The sequence below is a fragment of the Medicago sativa genome, chromosome 3, assembly GCF_051527215.1.
Source record: "Medicago sativa cultivar Bolivia chromosome 3, Bolivia_mono, whole genome shotgun sequence".
In the NCBI taxonomy this organism is placed as follows: domain Eukaryota; kingdom Viridiplantae; phylum Streptophyta; class Magnoliopsida; order Fabales; family Fabaceae; genus Medicago; species Medicago sativa.
In genome coordinates, this window is record NC_140751.1 from 51015456 (window position 1) to 51035388 (window position 19933).

The 19933-nt window shown below is 33.5% G+C and overlaps 3 protein-coding genes across 3 annotated transcripts; 1 reads left to right on the forward strand and 2 right to left on the reverse strand.

The window, feature by feature from the left end:
* Nucleotides 1-3653: 3653 nt before the first annotated feature.
* Nucleotides 3654-6064, reverse strand: LOC146938094 (uncharacterized). The gene has a single exon (XM_085752119.1). It carries the CDS (start codon nucleotides 6032-6034, stop codon nucleotides 3893-3895), a length of 2142 nt encoding a protein of 713 aa, XP_085608245.1. The 5' UTR covers nucleotides 6035-6064; the 3' UTR covers nucleotides 3654-3892.
* Nucleotides 6065-11610: 5546 nt separating this feature from the next.
* LOC146938095 (DEAD-box ATP-dependent RNA helicase 38-like) lies at nucleotides 11611-15001 on the forward strand. The gene is made up of 8 exons (XM_085752120.1): nucleotides 11611-11737; nucleotides 11851-12111; nucleotides 12406-12627; nucleotides 12912-12977; nucleotides 13225-13629; nucleotides 13723-13852; nucleotides 14470-14555; nucleotides 14697-15001. Exons 1-8 carry the CDS (start codon nucleotides 11654-11656, stop codon nucleotides 14757-14759), a joined length of 1317 nt encoding a protein of 438 aa, XP_085608246.1. The 5' UTR covers nucleotides 11611-11653; the 3' UTR covers nucleotides 14760-15001.
* A 1892-nt stretch (nucleotides 15002-16893) lies between these two features.
* LOC146938096 (uncharacterized) lies at nucleotides 16894-19311 on the reverse strand. The gene has a single exon (XM_085752118.1). It carries the CDS (start codon nucleotides 19309-19311, stop codon nucleotides 17038-17040), a length of 2274 nt encoding a protein of 757 aa, XP_085608244.1. The 3' UTR covers nucleotides 16894-17037.
* Nucleotides 19312-19933: the final 622 nt, after the last annotated feature.

Here is a 19933-nt window from a genome sequence, read left to right on the forward strand (position 1 = left end):
ATTTCGACCTTGATAGAGCCTCCTTCATGATCTCTAATACACATTTCAATACCAATTTTTTATTTTTTTTTATACATAAAAGATGCAGTCACATTATGTTTCAACATACCAAGGGAGGCTTCTTCCAACGAGCCACACTTGGTTAAGGAGTTGAACTTGTACTCATATGCCAGTGTAAATTTCCCCATTGTCATTGATTGAGAAGGGAAGTAGAATGATGATATATTGTCGTAACATTTTGATCCACTTAATCCCACAGTTTCATATTATGACTTTTTCGTAAACTACATAAAGTGTTGCACTCTCACTTGAGACATACTTTTCGTAACTTTAAAAAATAAATTAACAACTTTTTTTTGAAGGAAAATTAACAACTTCATCGGTATGTAAAATATATGGTTATATTAAATCCAATATTTTGATATATCTTCAAGTATCTATACCAACCGGCAGGGGCGGTGGCAACCCCAGCTAGTCTGGCCCGGGCTCAGCTGCTACTTTTTTTTATGTAAGTCCAGCCCAATAGCCGTTTTTCTACTTAAAAAAAAAATTGGGTAAAATCTGAAAATTCTCACACGCAAAGAGATTTCAGAGGGACACATTAATTATGAATTTTTCGATCAGGGACAAATTAGTTATGAATTTTCGACCGGGGACAAATTAATTATGAATTTTTATTCCCCATAATTATGAATTTCTTAAACAATTTATAATTAATTTGTATCTCGTTTAAAAACTACAAAATTCATTGTGAAGGTTCTTATCATCTTCTAGTCATGCCTGCAAAATTAGGGAACTAAATTTGACCTGTGAGTATACGCTAAATCGGAACAAAATTTCAATTTTGCACGTTTTGGTTGAAAAATCAAAATAAATTGAAACGACTTCGAAATGTTATGAAACTTTACAGATCATTTTTATGTATTTTTATAGATGTCTCTGTAAATAATGAGCTCAAAATTTGATTTATAGGTCGAGATTTCCGTTGTTTTGTTTTTTGAGTTTTTGACACCTTAAAAATTCATAATTAATTTGTCGTTTGTCAAAAATTTATAATATTTTGTGCAAAGCCATATTTTGCGATAAATTTTTTGCCTAGGCTCTATAATTTTCCTGGCTCCACCACGGCCAACCGGACAAGTAAAAAAAAGATACCAAGAGTTTTCACCACAAGAACCATGGTGAAAGCAATTTTGGGGACGAAGTATTTTTTTTGACAAGCTTCGCTCTAATTGGCAAACAAGATCTTAATAATCTACATATGAAATTGTTTACCGTCAGTGGTACCTCTAGCTAGCATCCAACCACCAAAACAAACTATCTTCTTTGATTGAAACTAACATAGGAATTTGTAAAACTTTTTCAGCATCCTCATGACATAAATTACAATGCATTGCAGCCTCATCCCAAGGGAGTTTATACTTCACGACTAGTTGCTATGTAATTCTTTTGTCCTAAGGCCTAGGTTACCCAAAAAACTATTATATTTCTTAAAATATTATTTGTATTTATTCAATTTTATTTTGAAACTTTGTGCCATAAAACATTAACTAGATAGTATTTTAAAAATAGTAACCTTAAATATGATAAAAATATAGTATTCTTTTTGTTGGTCAAATACACTGAGGTTTTTGAGTTTTCATTTGTACCACATTTCTTATTTATAATTTTTTTAATTCCGAAACAGATATTTTTGTCCCTAACCATTTACAGCGTTACCTTTTTGATGAAACTCTCATACAATATACTCCATCCGGTCACATTTATAAGCAAAAGAGTACTTTTTAAGTTCATTGAATTCATAATGTATTTGGTCTATATATTGGATAGAGTTTTTTCTTCTGCGTGTGTTGTTTTTTTGGGGTTGAATGGTGTTTTGATGACAGCATCTATTAGTGTATGTTAATACATAATACTGCTAGTATCAATTAGTTGGTGCTATTGTCTATATAAATAGGACAATTATGTACACAATTGACTATCTATTATCATTAATCAAACATGAAAACAAATGAATTTTTCTCTCAATTGAGCTCTGAAGCTTATTATTTTCTTATGAGACGAATCTCCATTCCTTTCATCTGTGACTTCTAATACCAATTAGTGCTGATGGCCTAATGAATTAGTTGGATTATCGATGTTGACTAATGTTGAATTGTAGTGCAGAAGTTAGTTAGTAGTTGTTGCTTCTGTTGCAAGTTATCGAGGCAAATTCCAACTAACTAGCTACTTGAAGTTGGTTAGCTAAAATTTCATTTGGTTAGACAGTTTCAAATCAATTAGAAGTTGTATTGTGTCTCATTATGAGTTGAATTGAATACGAGAATCGTCTAGTTTTCTCTCATTTTCCTTCTCTTTTTCTGTTCATCCAAATTCAATTCCTTTGCTAACCAAGACTATGTTAAGGTATTATTGAAGATACCGAATCATATTAGGAGAATGATTCATATTAAGCAGAATTTTTGAAAGTGGCAAGGGTTGTGTCTGTCTTGAAGTTTGAAGGTTGGTGATGGACCTTTCTAGTTGTTCTGTTTAGCTGATTTTTTGACAGATAGTGTCTCTTCATTCATTTCATGTATGTGGCTAGACTTTTGACTATTTACTACTTGTTTCTCTAGGTACATTTTGTTCTGAGAGAGTTACCTGATTATTAATAATAGAAGAAGCTCATGTACTATCTTTCTAACTTAAATCTCAAAATCAGCATCTTCATTGACTTCAATATTGTCATGATCTAAATAATAGCCTCACTTCAATACCTTCATAATTATTCAGCTACTATACTAGTAATTACTACCAATGAAAGCTGTTTATAGCATGTGTTGTACAAGAAACAAAGGCACAGTTACTGAACAACAGACTTCCATATCCATAGTGAGTTAGCAATAAAATTCTTTAGGTTTCATTGTTTTTCCTTAAATAGACTATATATTGGAGTTGTACTGTGACTTTTGTTTCACAGTTTTAATATTTGAGAATTTTTGTTTTGGTTGTACATGAGAAATGGTCCATTAGTTACTCATCATCATGAAATCAGGAATATGATATGCTTCTCAAGTGTTGAAATATGTGTTAGGCATTACAATACTACTAAAGATAAATAACCACAATATTATGATTTGAGGACTTTTGTTTTGGTTGTACTATAGAAATGAAAGCTCCATTAATTAATTATCATGATGAAATCAGGAAAGATACTGCTTCACTTCAAGTGTTGATACACAGAGGTTGCCTTTAATTTCAAAATTGCTAAGATTATATTCACTTCATCATTATTTTTCCTTTACCTCATTATATTTTCTTTATCACAGTATATATTCTTTCACCAAATATATGAAAATAAGCACTTGATACATACAATATTGAAGGACTGATAGATTACTACTAACTACTTGATGCTTCACCAAAGAGTTTTTCATTTTTAATTTAAATGTTGGAGGATTGATAGACTCATAGACTGCTACTAAGTATCATATCAAGGATTGCTGCAACAGAAAAGTTTAAATCAATAATGAATTTTTTTTTGAATCTGCACTTGTTCAAAAAAAAAATTCATTAAAAACTACAGAAGCTTCACTCACCATCAATTTTCATCACCTTCAAAGAAGAATTAGTTTTTGATTTCATTAAACAGTCCTTAATTTATGCACATGTTCTTCATCAGTACAAATCCATAATTTGCTTCATTCACTTTGATATTTGCATGATCTATAATATAACCCTAAGTTAAATACCTTCATATTGATTAACTACTACTAATTACTACAATTGAAAGCAACTAGCATAGGCTGCACAAGAAAAAGGGTACTATTAGCAATCAAATTATTGTAAACCATTACACATAATTAAGAATATGAAGTTGGTTCTATACCAGCAAAAAAACATTTTTGGATCAAACATTTTCAACCTTTTGGCCAAATCTTGCTTCTTTAAGTTTAGAAACCACCCTTTCAAGCTTTTCAATCCTGTTTTCAAGATCAATTTCCATGTCTAGTGTAAAAGGCTCAACAATTTCCCCATTGATGTCATTGACATCATTTCTATCATAAAATGGACTCTTGATTTCATCTTCATCACAGTATCCAGCCATTTCACCATCATCGCCAAATTCAGAATTAGGCAATGAGACTTCGTTTCTGATAGCATGGCTACAACTATCACCTTGAGTCTCAAGTAAACAAACTTTGTCACTAGCAATCCTTGATTCTTTTCTCCCATCTGTGCCTTTCAAATCTTTCTCTAAATGCTTGGATTTATCAATTGTTCTAATACAACTGTACTCTTCCAACACATCCTGACAATTCTCAACATATATGGACGGAACAAGAGTGTTATGTTTTGGTGGAAGACTTGAAGAACCATCAGCATCAATATTTTGATCAGCTCTCAAACAATCATGAAGAGAATTTTCATAAGGAACATCAACATAAAATTTATCAACCTTCCTAGTTTTAGCTTTTGAGCCATCATCACAAACATTTCCAAAAGTAAGAGTATCAACAAGATTGGAAGAAAATCCAGGTTGAACACAAACCTCAATACCACTTCTGTTAAACTTTCCTACGTGAGGTCTACGCTTCCTTGAACTTGAACTTCTCTTCCGACGCACAATTTTCTTCTCAAAATCGTCGTGAGGAAATGCTGATTGCATCCACCACCTTGCATAACGTGTGGTAACATCTGCCTCAAATAATCTTGGTGGAAAATACAAGTTTTTATCATATATGGGTCTGCAGTAGTTTTTCCAAGCAATGTATTTAGTCTCATTGAACCCAGGCACATCACATGGAACGTCTTGATCAAATCCAAATTGCATAGATACTCTATGCGGAAGATATTGTTCTATAGACTCAAACCCAACAAGCTCAGAAACTCTCAAGCATATAACAAATGAGATAATTTTTGTATCCAAATCCTTCTTAAATGGTACCAAAATTTCATCATTTGGATAAAACAGCTTACATTTATCAGAATATCGAACATATGGACGCCAAATAAAGTCATCCATAGCCGAGTCTAATGCCATCCTAACATTGTCAATTATCAAGGGCTTAACCTTATGCCACCTAAACAAAAAAGGGTCTCCATGGGTGATCAACATGGGTTTTGGTTGTAAATTTTTGAACCTCTCCCACACCCAAATTTGAACCAAGTAAAAGGGTGACTCAAGAGTAAGTTCTAAAGGATATGCATCACAACCAACAGGAAGTTTTGACAAATCAACAATAGTTTTCTTAAACAAAGTTAAATCCTTATATATGCTAGCTAAAACAGCTGGTGCCAACGCGATACAATTTCCTCTAGCAAGATGAATAGCTATAGGAAATAGAGATCTTTTCACCAATGTTTTATGAGGAAAAACAAAAATTGACAGCCAAGTAGCAAGAAATGCTTCGTGTTCAATTTCACTACCTTTATCGATGAAAATATCCATCCATAATGTTGTTCTAGCATCACCTCCTTGTTTCTTATCAGTAGTAAGTTGCTTTAATGCAATGACCAATTCCTTTTCCACCTCTTTCATTTCTTGGTCATGGAGTGTAATGAAAACAGGATCACCAATGACAGGGTAACCCCCCAAAACCATGACATCCTCCAAGGTGATTGTTGCCTCACCAAATGGAAACACAAATGTATTTGTCTCAGAACACCATTTGTCAACAATCCCAAATAGCAAGTTATATTTTTTATGAATGATGCATTTAGTACTCATAATAGCATCAAAGATTCCAACTTTCCTCCACACAGATTCATACTTTGGTTTAAGCTGATCCAACCAAGAAACCCATTTGTGTCGTTGGTAGCGCCAGCCATAGAAATGAGTTACCAAAGGCCAATCATTTGGCTCAAAAACAGAAGAAGATGATGAAAATGGGTTAAGCTTAAAAGATGGTTCATAAATGGAGTTTGAAATGGGTTTAAGAAAATGGGCAGTTCTGAGTGTTGGATCACTGTCACCAGCAGGTGAAAGCATCAAATCTTCCTTCAACTCCATGATAGTATCTTCTAATGGTTGTTCTTTCATCTTCATCATGGGTTCTTCAAAAAGGTTGAATCTTTACAGAGAAACTGAGATGGGTTTGAAGTTAAAAAAATGGATGGAGGCTACAACGTTGTTGGCACAAAAAATGTAGTACAACATCGTAGGAGCATATTTTGACCAAGAAGGGAGAATGTAAGGGTGAATGTAAGGGAGAATGTAAGGGTGAATATGTGGAATCCCAAAATTACCCTTTGCAGCTTGTACTAATTTGAAAATTTTTAAACTAAAAACACATGGATAATATGAATTATGTTAAGGGGCAATTTTGTGATTTTGTTACTTGGTAATCCTGTCTTTTATTTCTCTTTCCTTTTGCGACTTCCGGTACGAGAGGTGCGACGACGGTATTTCTACGGTGTGATGGCAAAATCTTCAATAACATTTTTAGGACTTTTTTTTTGTTAGGGGAATAAAATTTAGGACTTAGATATACAACAATTTATCGTTACATCCTTAAAAAAAAAAACAATGTTACATGAATATCTCTAAATTTTATACACTCAATTAATATCCTACTTTATCTTTATTTTTCTCTTTTTATAAATAGAAAATGCTAATAAATGTTCATATAGAACTAGTTTTTTTTGACCCAAATATAGAACTAGTTAAGAAACAAATATTCTAAAAATATAGTTTAGAAATATATATTGAAAATTGTGTCTTCAACCATTAAATTAACTTCCTTTTATCACTATTTATTGTTATTTATGATGCTTACGAACAAATGACATATCTTATCCTAAAATGATGAAAAACACATTGATCACAAGTCGGTCATAAAGAGTCTCAACAAAAATGGACAAGGTATCATCATCGTGAACTCTACCTCCAACTATCAATCAAGAAACTATGTTTCCTGATGGATTACGATCATGACAATGCCGATAACTTCGCAGCCGTGTTGGTTGTTCCATTCGACCCAAGCCCACTCACTTCAATTGTTCCTACCACAGAGAATGCTGACTATCTCGATTTCTCGCAATCACTACCACCTTCAGTGGTTCTATAAAAAATTGTAGAGGATGTAATCGTTAAAACGATAACTTCGCAGCCGTGTTGGTTGTTCCATTCGACCCAAGCCCAATCACTTCAATTGTTCCTACCACAGAGAATGCTGACTATCTCGATTTCTCGCAATCACTACCAGCTTCAGTGGTTCTATAAAAAATTGTAGAGGATGTAATCGTTAAAACAAGACACAAGAAATCCTCACACTTTTAGGTTTTTTTGTGGTGGCCGCGGTTCGAACCTCGGACCTTTGCATATCTATAAAAAATTGTAGAGGATGTAATCGTTAAAACAAGACACAAGAAATCCTCACACTTTTAGGTTTTTTTTGTGGTGGCCGCGGTTCGAACCTCGGACCTTGCATATTTTTATGCATTGTCCATACCAACTGAGTTAAGCTCACGAGGACACACTTTTGGGTTTGACTGAATATTGAAAGTGTTGTGTTTTATCCTTTTTTTTTTTGAAGAAGCTAAATTAGCCCACCCAAATTGGCACCAGAGAGAATCGAACCTGAGAGCTCGAGGAGGAGCACACTCCCAGGTCCCAAGCCAATTACCACTAGGCTAACCCAAGTGGGTTTGTTGTGTTTTATCCTTATTAGGCATTTTTAATTAATTGATCCGCTGATTGGGTATTTCGGTATTGTGCATCTGTGTCCTTATACTATGATGATGATTTTCATGTTCCTTTTGGATTATGATAAACAATTCCTCGTGAGCTTAACTCAGTTGGTAAGGACAATGTACAATATATGCAAGATTCAGTGTTCAAACCCTGGCCACCACAAAAAAAAAAAAAAAGGTTTTTGTGTGCCTCAAAATTGCTGGAAATTTTTGTTGTTAGTCTTGAACAAATTTCAACTATGGACTCTTGATCCCTCTTTTCCTAATGGTCTACTACTTTTCAGAGAAGTTTACAAATTCATTGTTGAATATGGATCAAATAGTGTGCCTATTAGTACTAATAAAGCTTACATGAGCACGTTCAAATACAAGGGAAGATGATTGTGCTTGATTACAACAAATGTGTGCCCCTTTTTTATATTGATTGCTCCTTACACTACCTTTGTTCGAGGTAGCTAGTGTTTAGAGGATGAGCAATTTTTTTTTATAGTAAATTAAAAACAGAAATTTTCTACTAATTCAGTAACCAATTTGAGTATTCACCACAAATTTGAAAAATAAAATTCTCCTAAACATGAAACCATCACCAAAATTTGAGCATTGGGTGTATGTAAGAAGATACTTTTCTTAAACCTTAATTCAGTAACAAATTTAAAAAAACACTACACGAATACTTTATTAATGTGTATAAAGTACTCAAAATCAGTACAACTAACATTTATTAGAGAATGTCTGGAATGTATTGTATGCATGTTATCACTTTAGAATTCAGATATTGCTACATGTTTTACAAATAATTCAATCAACATGCTCTAAGATACGAAGAGTATAGATTTAACTACCTTTATTCATACGCTTCTTTAATTATTTGTTTTCTCCGAATCCATCGATTTTTTTTTTATGATGATTTGTTTCTTCTTGCCACAAAATACATCAAATTGTTTAGATGAAGAATTTGTTTTATCTTGCATATCAATACTTCAAAGCTGTCTTTGTGAATTCTCAAAGGAACTTTGGACTCGTTCATATCCCTGCGTCATAAGCCAACCAACACAGTAAGAATACATACGTAATTTCCTATTAGAGAAGTAAAATATACTACAAGAGAAGAAATAGGATTAAGAACGGGAATGAGATATAAATCAAAGTAAAACATGGTTATACAATACTAAAAAAACAACAATGAACATTATGCTCATTGTACATAATTCAGCTACTTTAATAAGATCATAAGATATGCATGAGTGATTAATAAGTGAAAAAATGTCAATTTTTGAATAAATATGCATTCGAAAATCTTAGAGTAGTGTTACTAGGATATGTATTCGAATAAATATATATTCAACTACTTTATACATTTTGGTGGTTTTGAGATTCTGTCAAATTTATTTTGGATTGTTTTCAATGAACTAATTAATGTATTATGAATTTGCAAAGTCACAAAATGACCTTTGAAAGGAAGTCAAGGAACAGAAACTGAACTTTGAGTATAAGGAAGAAAAAAATCAATAAAAAAAGTGAATGAATTAGTAAAAATGGGAGAAAACATTTTTTTTTTGTTCCAACATAAACGGATGACCAAGTTAATATCTTATACGCATGAAAATGATAATTTTTCAAACAATCAAGCATATAAATAGAGAAAAAAAACTTTAAGAAAAATTATAAAAATGGTTGACAAATTTAATGTATTGTAAGCATAAAAGGGGTCATTTCTCAAACAAACACTCATGAAAATCAAATAAAAATATCAAATTTTTGCGAAAAAATAAATTCCAAATTTGACCAATTTATCAATATGTCACAAAATTATAAATTTCGAGAGTCTAACAATCTATGAGTACATCTAACAATAATTTTAATGAATCAAAACAAAATTCAAGGAAAATAGATATATTTTTTATTTGAGATTGAAAATGAGAAGGGATTATTGACCTGAGAAATGGAAGGAGCAATGATTCAGCATTGAAGAGTAGACCTTTGAGAAGAAAGAAGCCCTAATTTGTTGTAAAGAGATCCCTGATTTAGCTTGGTCATATAGTGCCATCATCGCGACTCGTAACCCTAATTATTTTTTTTGTGAAGATTCTGCATTTTCTGTTTGGGAGAGTGGTGAAGGAAGTGTTTGAAGGTGTCACTAAAGTTCAAAATCGAACACTTGATCGTTTTGTAGAGACAATAAAGGATATAGTGTTTGATTGATGACATATGTTGTTGCGAAACTAACCCGTTATTCAATCTACTTATTTTGTTTTGTGATTTTGTTTGAATAGAAAGATAAACAAGGTTGAGGAGATACGAAAAAACATGGGTATTTTGGCTAAACCAGTCCAATCTCGACAATGGTGGTGGGAGAAAATATGGTTGTAGTGGCTTTTGAGGAGAGAGGACGAAGCACAACTCTCTTAGGCTTTGTTTGCGAGTTTGGAGGCGAAAGGAGGAGAGGGGTTTGAAAAAGAAAAGAAGGGGCAAATGGAAGAAATAAATGACATTGAGAGAGAATGACTTTGGGGATTCATTTTTCTTCATAATACAAAATCATTCTCATTTGGAGGAACTTAAAAACTGAATTGTAGAAGGGTGTTAGGTTTTTTTTTTGGAGGGTTTACATTTAATCTATGTAGTTATAATATTCTTAAAATTAAAAATATATTAATTATAAGCATTAATCTATCATTCTTTAAAATACGAGTCCTTGGAGATGGCAAAATGCTTGCAATGCAGATGAAGTAAACCGTGGTGGTACAATTTTTATTTTTAGTGGAACTTCAATTTGATTTTGGATTTCAATTTAAGACAACTTTTTTGATGCACGATTGAGATTTAGTTACAATCTTTCATAAAGATATTTTATATATCACTTATATGTTATCATTTCTCATTAACCAATTTTCAATAAGAAAATTTGACTTTGTAATGTCATACACAAACTATTATATCAACTATTAGCATATTCTACACATCAACTATCCATATCAAATTCTTATGCATTTTTTAAACATAGCAAAAAGAAAATTCCTTAAACAATGGTTCAAATCCATTGTTCAAAAAATTCCTAAAAACTTAAATCATATTAAAATCATCATATAACAAATGAAAAACAATAAAGCAAAAAATAGAACAAATAAATCAAAAAATATAAGACATTCAAAATTTTCTATAGAAGGAAAAATGAAAAACAATTGGATACCTATTTTGGTGCGATTGTTGCATGGATTTTGTAGAGGTGAAGTAGAGAAAGAAGAACATGCATGATGCTCGATTGATGAAAGCTGTAAGAATGATGTGTTACTTATAAAATCAATTTTATTTAATAAATTGAATTTTAGTCTATAGTACTGCACACTTGAACATACATTAGAATATCCAATTGTTGTTGTTGTTATAATAATGATATATTGTGGGTGTTATTTAATAAGATAAAAATTTATTTTATGAAGAAAGTTATTTAAAAAAAAAAAAGAAAGAAAAAGTAAACTTTTTGAGCTGACTTATTCTCCTTCAATTATATCATTGGGCAAATTTGACCATAATAATACTACAGTATTTTGTTTATGTCATTCAAAAAGATAATGTTATTTTGTTTGTGTCATTCAAAAAGATAAGAATTTGTATTATATTTGTTATATTTTTTGAAAGATATGATATTTGTTATACTGTTGGTATCATCGAAAAAGATAAGTATGGTTTGTTACAATACGAAAAGTTGAACATATTATCTATATTTTCCTTAAAAAGAAAAATCTTTATCTATATTTTCTTTGAAAGTATCTATTATCCATATCTATAATTTTAAGATATATAATTTATTGAAATATTTATACGAAATAAAATATTAGATTTAAAAAAGGAGGTAAATAATATTGAAAATCGCTTTCTTTTGAAGCAACCGGCATATATAAATAGATATGTAGTGTAGATACACACAACATACATCTTCTACGACTTAATTGTGACTAGATTGGAACTTCGAATTATGGCAAAACCTTCTTCTACGACTTCTCCTTCACCGGCGAGTAATAGCTCCGCCGCAGAAACCCCGTTGCTCAACATTCAAGAGGTTCGACACCACTCTTCTCTCTCTCTCTCTCTCTCTCTCTCTCTCTCTCTCTCTCTCTCTTTCTTTTAATTCTTGGCGAGAAATTGACTTAGGGTTTTTGAATTCTGCTCCAGGTTACCTTCGAAGACTTGTCTCTCTCGCCGAAGCTTCTGAAGGGACTCTACGTGGAGATGAGGTTTCTTTTACCTAGCAAAATACAAGCCCTAAGCTTACCGATGATTCTCAATCCTCCACATAGGGATTTGATTGCGCAAGCACCCATGGGTTCAGGAAAAACCACTTGTTTCGTGCTTGGTATGCTTAGCCGTGTTGATCCAACCTTGCATGCTCCTCAAGCTATCTGCATTTGCCCCACTAGAGAGTTAGCTATTCAGGTATGGTCACTATCAAGCACGGACACAGACACCGGACACTGACACGCCAACACAGCTGATAATTTGAAAAAATCAGGACACGTCTTATTCGAGGAGTGTCCGTGCTTTATATGAATAAACAACTTAACCTATGAACCATGGACACTGACACACCGACATCGTTAATGTTAATAATTTGAGAAAATCACATAATTCAGTGTAATTATATGATCTTTCATAGATTAACACTTATCATTTATTTTCTTTTTCTTAATAGCTTGTGTGTGATTTTTATTTTGTTGTGTTACGTTTTAGAACCATGCTGTTCTCCGTAAGATTGGGAAGTTCACGGGGATTAGCTCAGAATGTGCAGTTCCTTTCAGCGGAGGAACTCCGGTACCAAAAAGGCCACCTATCATGGCTCAAATCCTTATTGGTACTCCTGCCACTATTAAGACTTTGATTGGTTTCAAGACACTTGCGTTGACAAAATTGAAGATTCTCGTTTTTGATGATGCTGATCAACTGCTTGCTGAGGTACATATTTCTCATGCTAATTATATGTTGTTTTACTACTCTTACATACAAGCACAACAACCATACATCTTTTATTGTTGGAGAATTACTTATACCCCGATTCGACTACTCAATAGCTAAACAAGTGATTGATGAGTGTTCCCATTCCAAACTAAACTTACTCAATACTTCACTTTTTATTGAATTTGTCATGCGCTTTTCCTTTTCTTTGTTTTTTATTAGCAGGGTTTTGGTTTCTAAGTATGATGTGCTTTAATTTACCCTATAACTGTGTCTTGTTGCAGGATGAATTTCAAGATGATTCTCTGTGGATAATGAAGGCAGTAGAACATTACCATTTAATCTGTCAGGTTTGTTTGCTTAATGTGCTTGCATGTATGCCATACCATCCATCCAATACAAGAAACATGTATTTTCACGCCAAATAGTCTTTCCCCCGTGTTTAATATATTTGTTGGCTCTTCCTATTATATAATACTAAATATCAGACATAAAAATTTCAAATGCTTGTATCTGCTCTGATGTGTGTGTTACCGTAGCTTTTTTCAGTTTTCTTTATTCCCTTAAGAAAATTTTGATCGACTTGTGTTTCTGCAGGTTCTTATGTTTTCGGCTACGTTTAATGACACTGTCAAGAATCTTATCACAAAGATTGTTGGCAAGGAGCATAATGAACTTTTTGTGAAGAAAGAGGATCTATCATTCGCTGCAGTGAAGCAGTACAAAGTTCGTGTTCCTGATGAACTCTCTAAGATTGAAGTTATTAATAACTATATACTTGAAATAGGAGAGAAAGTGGGGCAAACTATGATATTTGTGCACACCATAAATAGTGCAAAGATGTTACACAAAGCCCTTTTTGATAGGGGATATAAAGTTAGTTCCATAATAGATGTTCTTGAATATGACGAGAGAGACAAAATTATCGAGGAGTTTAAAGATGGTTTGACTCAGATTCTTATATCGTCTGATGTTCTTGCCCGTGGCTTTGATAATCAACAGGTGCTCATTTGCTCTTCCTCTCTGTCTCACCTTTACATGTGCTTGGACTCTTTATTTATTTTTATTCATGCATCCTTCTATTGGATTGTTTAGGTTAATTTGGTTATCAACTATGATCTGCCACTAAAGTTCCCTGCCGAGTACACCCATGGTCATGAACCTGAGCTTGATTGGGAGGTGTATCTGTACAGGGTTGGTAGGGCTGGACGATTTGGACGCAAGGGTAAGTTTCTAAAACTGTTTGCTTGGTTGTGTTATGTAGTAAACTTCAGCTTAGTGTTGTGCAGTGAATTGTTTGCTTGGTTGTGTTATGTAGTAAACTGTCAACCTTAGTGTCCTGTAGTAAACTGGTAGCTTAGGGTTGTGTAGTTAACTGTTTAATTGGTTGCTGTTATTTTATTTTCCTCAAAGAAACATTCTTTTTGGGACCATGTTTCATTGATTGAAAAAAAGTTGTTGGTTCTATTATTACTCTAATCTTACTAGTCATATTTCAAGCTTCTTGTATATGTGGAGAGGGAATGTTATTTCAGATTCGATAAAGTCTAGACATCGATAAAGTCTACATGCCCAAACCACCTAGTCTAGTTTCTAAGGCTTATATCCAAGTCTCCAACCTCCCATTTGTAGACATATGGCTTAAGTATTTCTTATAAAGGCTTGGACAATCTTCACCTTGATCCAGGATAGCATTTAGTATTTTGTTATGTCTGTATTTTAACATTTTCTGGTCCATTTGTAGTTTCACTTTCAAGTAAGTTATTTATGATATTTTCAGTAGTGGTGGTGCCAAATGCCAAGTCTTTTAATTTTTACACATGTTTTCATTGGACTGAACAGGGGCTGTATTTAACCTGATATGTGGTGAATGGGATGAAAATCTCATGTCGAAGATTGAAAACGATTTTGGCTCCCATGTAACAGAGGTAATGTACTTGTATTGTGATTATGATTCTCCATGCAGAATATAAAATCTTCATTATTCGAAGACTTTGTATGAATGTGCAAAGGGTTATGGGTATGCCCAACTTACATGAATCATTTTGTTTATGTCATTGTGGATGTAGGTGCCAGAAAGAAGTGTTGAAGACTATAAAGTTGCTCTTAAGGAAGCTGGTTTACTGATTTGAATCACCAAATGTGGCTAATCCTTCTTGAATTGATATGGTTTTGAATATTACCAAGAGTAATTGAATGTAAAATTTTGAATGGTGTATTGTTTAAATTGTTAGAACTGAAAAATTTAGTACACTGCATGTTGGTCCTCTCCACATGTTAATTTTGTGTCAAATATTACATAATATCGATACTTGTTGCTGGCTGTAACCTCGAATAAAAATTTTCTGAAGGTAATAGGATTTTTTGTGCATAAGTGATCTTCCTTATAAAAACAAAATGGTTGGTGATCTTTGTACATTCGTGTTATACTACTGTTGTAATTTCTACACAGCAACACCAAGTGCTAATGCCTGACAACCAGGGTTGGAAAGTGGTTGAGACAAATTGATGTCATTTCGTGTATCTGGGTACCTGGTACGCATCCTACCGTACCCACATCCATAGCCGGACTTCATAGTTTGCTGCTTTTCTAAGAGTAGAAATGATTTATTTTTTTAAGAGAAATGATTTAATTAGCATGCGCTGTAAAACATTTACGTTGGCCATTAGCCGTTTTGATCATCCATTGACCCTGTCCTGGTAATTATGTTGCAATGCCTCACACACTTCTCTTTTATACCTCATGTTCCATTCTACTCTTGCGTAATCTATTCTACAAGTGTTGTCAACATTCTTGCTAAATGGCCTGGCTCTATTTAAATGGCTATTATATATAATTGCTAAGAATCTTTATTAAGACCAGCTTCCCTTTAGTAAATTTAGGATTAGGATGAATTTGTATCAAAGATTCAGTGTTGGAGATTCAACTCACAATCTTGAATCACCAAGAATGGAGATTCAACTCATGTAGACACTATTACTTTTACGGATTCAATTCAAACATTTCAGGCTTAGTAACATTCTTTCAAGCTTCTGAATCCTGTTTTCAAGATCAAATTGCATGTCTACTCTAAAAGGACTAACACTATCCCCTTTTTCACTATTCTATATGGAAATTGACTCTTGATTCCATATTCACTACCCACGTTGAATAATATAAAATCACCAAATTCAAAACTAGACAAAGCCTTGCCATTTTCAACTGCTCCGTCATCAGAACTTGATAGCTCATAACTAACAATCGTTGCTTTTCATCAGAACCTCCCATTTGATGTCTCTCAAATTTTCATTATAAACCTCAATATTTAACTCATGAATCACCAAGAATGGAGATTCAACTCATGTAGACACTATAACTTTTATGGATTCAAGTGAAACATTTCTGATATTTTTTCATACAGAGTGCCTATTTTACGAAGGAATGCTACCAAAGCACAACTAAATTGCTAATTCAAAAAATTGAAAGTATGCATATGCAGGGTACCAATATTTTTTGTTGAATTGATTTTTTTTCTTTCTTCTTTCTGAAACCTGCATTATTTGGCAGATTGGTTGTGACACTAGTATTATTAAAGGCAGTGAATTGTATTATGTAGAATTATTCGGATCATGTAGAATTTATTGAATTGGTTCGAGAGTTAAGGGGTCTCTTTGTTCATTTCATTGTCTGTGGCATAGACATTAGACTAAGTATTGTGATGTGCTCAATTTGTGTATCAAAACAATTTTCAATATTTTCCCTAATAGTTTTATTTTGGCCAAATACAGCAGACCAACCATGACATTAGCCTCTATAAACAAGAACTCAAATACAGATTAGAGCACCAAATAATCAGATTTCTACTTTTAACCCAAACCAATAAACAAAGTGTTAAAAATAAATCATTCAGCTCCTGAATTCTTTTTCTGTGACTTCATTATTGCCATGATTCCTGTAATAGCCTCTATTACAGAACAACAGGCTACCATATACGTAGTGACTATATATTGGAGTTGTATTCTGATTTCGTCCAACAGTTTTACAATTTCGGAAATGAAAACTACATTAAATTAGTCATAATGAAATCTGGAAATAGTTATGCTTATCGTAAGCTAGAAGTCTCAAGTGTCGATGCACACCAGATTCCTTTAATATATTCACCTCATGATTATTTTCTGCATTTCACTATATGTTCTTTATCACAGTAAGCAGGTTTTCTCACCATACTTGTTCTACCTATATATACTTATATGGGTGAGTGTAAAAACTTAGCAAAATATGTGCTGGTCATCACAAAACTATAAACATAAATAACACATATGATATCATAACTCATCAAAACAGTATTACTTTCTCCTGCATTTGTTCAAGATAAAAACAGGATCACTGTAAGGGTTTTGATCAAGATAATTTAACAACAAAATAGAGTTTTAAGAAGCAGATGATGGTGGTTGTTGATTATTCCTTAGAGCACTGGTGACGAGTTGCCTCAACTCTTCATCCTTCTTCTCCCGCAATTCCATTAACCGTAACATCTCTTCCTGTTTTCTTGCTAGACGCCCGAGTTCCTCTTGATTCTTCAAGTATTGCTCTTTTAAAAAAACCATAACTTCATGATCACTCTCTTTTCTTTCTCTCTCTATTTCTTCTAGTGATTCTTTAGCTTCTGTTTGAGCAGCCATCTCAGAGAGAAACTGAAGATGGTGCTGTGGTGCAACAGTTACTTTCTTAGATGTGGAAACTTTTTTTCTGATAGAAAAGCTTTTGCTTTTGCTTTTGATTTCACCTTGAGTCTCAGACAAGCAGACTCTGTCACCTGATATTCTTGCTTCTTTGCTCCCATTTGCATCTTCAAAAACTTCATGCAAACTCTCTATTGAAAGCTCAATGTTATCTACTGAAATTGGCCTTTTCAGTGGTAAAATGTTTTCATAATATGCTGAAGAGGATGAGCGACATTGGTTCAATAAATGCTTAGATTCATGGATTTTGTCACCACACTTGAACTCTTCCAACACTGGCTTACCATCCTTAACATTAGCATCTGTATTTTCATCAGCTTTCATACAATTATGAACATCACTTTCATAAGGAATATCAACATAAAAATCATCAACCTTCCTAGTTTTAGTTTTGGAACCATCATCACAAAATTTTCCAAAAGTAAGAGTGTCAACAAGATTAGGAGGAAAACCAGGTGGAACACAAACATCATTACCACTTCTGTTAGCTTTCCCTAGACAAGCTCTATGTTTCCTTGAAATTGCACTTCGTTTCTGCTTCACAATTTTCATTAAAAAATCGTCGCGACCCAATAACAATTGCTTCCACCACCTTGCATATCGAGCAGTAACACCTGCCTCAAAAAATCTCGATGGAAAATACAAATTCTTATGAAATATGCGTCTGCAGTAGTTTTTCCAAGCAATGGTTTTAGTCTCATTGAATCTAGGCACATCACTTGGAACATCTTGATCCATTCCAAATTGCATAGCAACTCTATGAGGAAGATATTGCTCTATAGAATCGATACCAACTAGCTCAGAAACTCTCAAGCATATAACAAACGACAGCATTTGTTGATCCACAAAATCTTTCTTAAATGGTACCAAAATTTCTTCATTCGGATAAAACATTCCACACATATTAGCATATCTAACATATGGACGCCAAATAAAATCACCAATAGCTGCGTCTAATGCTAACCTAACATCGTTGATTCTCAAGGGCTTAACCTTATGCCACCTAAACAATAGAGGGTCTCCATAGTTTATCGACATGGGCTGTGGTTGTAAATTTGTGAACCTCTCCCACACCCAAATTTGAGCCAAGTAAAAGGGTGATCGAAGAGTAAGTTGTAAAGGATATTTATCACCACCAACAGGATATTTGGACAAATCAATAATTGTTTTCTTAAACACACTTAAATCCTTATATAAGCTAGCTAAAACAGCAGGTGCCAAAGCAATAGGATTTCCTCTAGCAAGATGTACAGCAATCGGAAACAAAGAACGTTTCACCAATAGTTTATGAGGGAAAACAAAAATTGACAACCAGGTAGCAAGGAATGCTTCATGTTCAATTTCACTACCTTTATCGATGAAAATATCCATCCATAATGTTGCTCTAGCCTGACTTTGTTTCTTAGTAGAAATTGTCTGTCTTGCAAGGATCATCTTCTTTTCCACCTCTCTCATCTCTTTATCTTCAAGTGAAATGAAAACAGGATCACCAAGAACAGGGTAACCACCTAAAACCATAACATCTTCCAACGTGATTGTTGCTTCACCAAAGGGAAACACAAAGGTGTTTGTCTCAGAACACCATTTCTCAACAACCCCATATAGCAAGTTATGATTTTTATGAATGTAGCATTTAGTACTCATAATAGCATCAAAGATACCAACTTTCTTCCACACAGATTCATACTTGGGTTTAAGTTGATCAACCCAATAAACCCATTTTGGTCGTGAGTAGCGCCATCCAGTGAAGTTGATTTTCAAAGGATTATCATTTGGGTTTAGAAAAGAAGATGGGTTAAACTTAAAAGGTGGTTGTTCTTCATCAATGGAGTTTGAAATGGGTTTGAGAAAATGAGCAGTTCTGAGTGTTGGGTGAGTTTCACGAGCAAGAGATGAAAGCATGAAATCTTCCCTTTCTTCAATGATTGAATCTTCCGTTTCTGGTTGTTTGTTCTTCATCATGGGTTTGAAATACCATAGTATAGATGGGTTTGAATCCTCGACGATCCTAACTTGGTTGAAAATACACTAACAATCATGAGCCATTTTTTGAGCAACTAACTTCACAGCTAGCATATGAAGGGAAGAAAAGCCGAATTACCATTTTGCTCCTTGTAACTAATTTGTTTTTGAAACCAAACAAACAATGATAATGTCACATTATCAAATTATCATAGTTAATTATCCCTCTCCCCTTGTTTTGGCTGTTAAACCTATGACGTGGTAATTAACTGTACACCTGGCACGTTCATTAGAACTGAACCTTATGCCCAAAATAAATTTTACTTGTCTTGAGCTAAAGCATATATTTTTTTTATTAAGTCCAATTGAACAAAATGATTATACTTAGTACAGATCAATTTTATTATAATTTATTTAAAGTTTAATATTAATTAATAAAAAATATTATATGGTTGTGGTCCTCCAATGTTGATCGGTGGCATCAACGCTGACCACGCCGGCCCTCCGACGGAACACAGTGGTCCACAACGGAGCTCCGTCGACCATCACGGTGGTTCGTAGTGGCAGGGCTCCGACGTTGAATGGTGGTACTCGACATTGACCACCACCATATAATAATTTA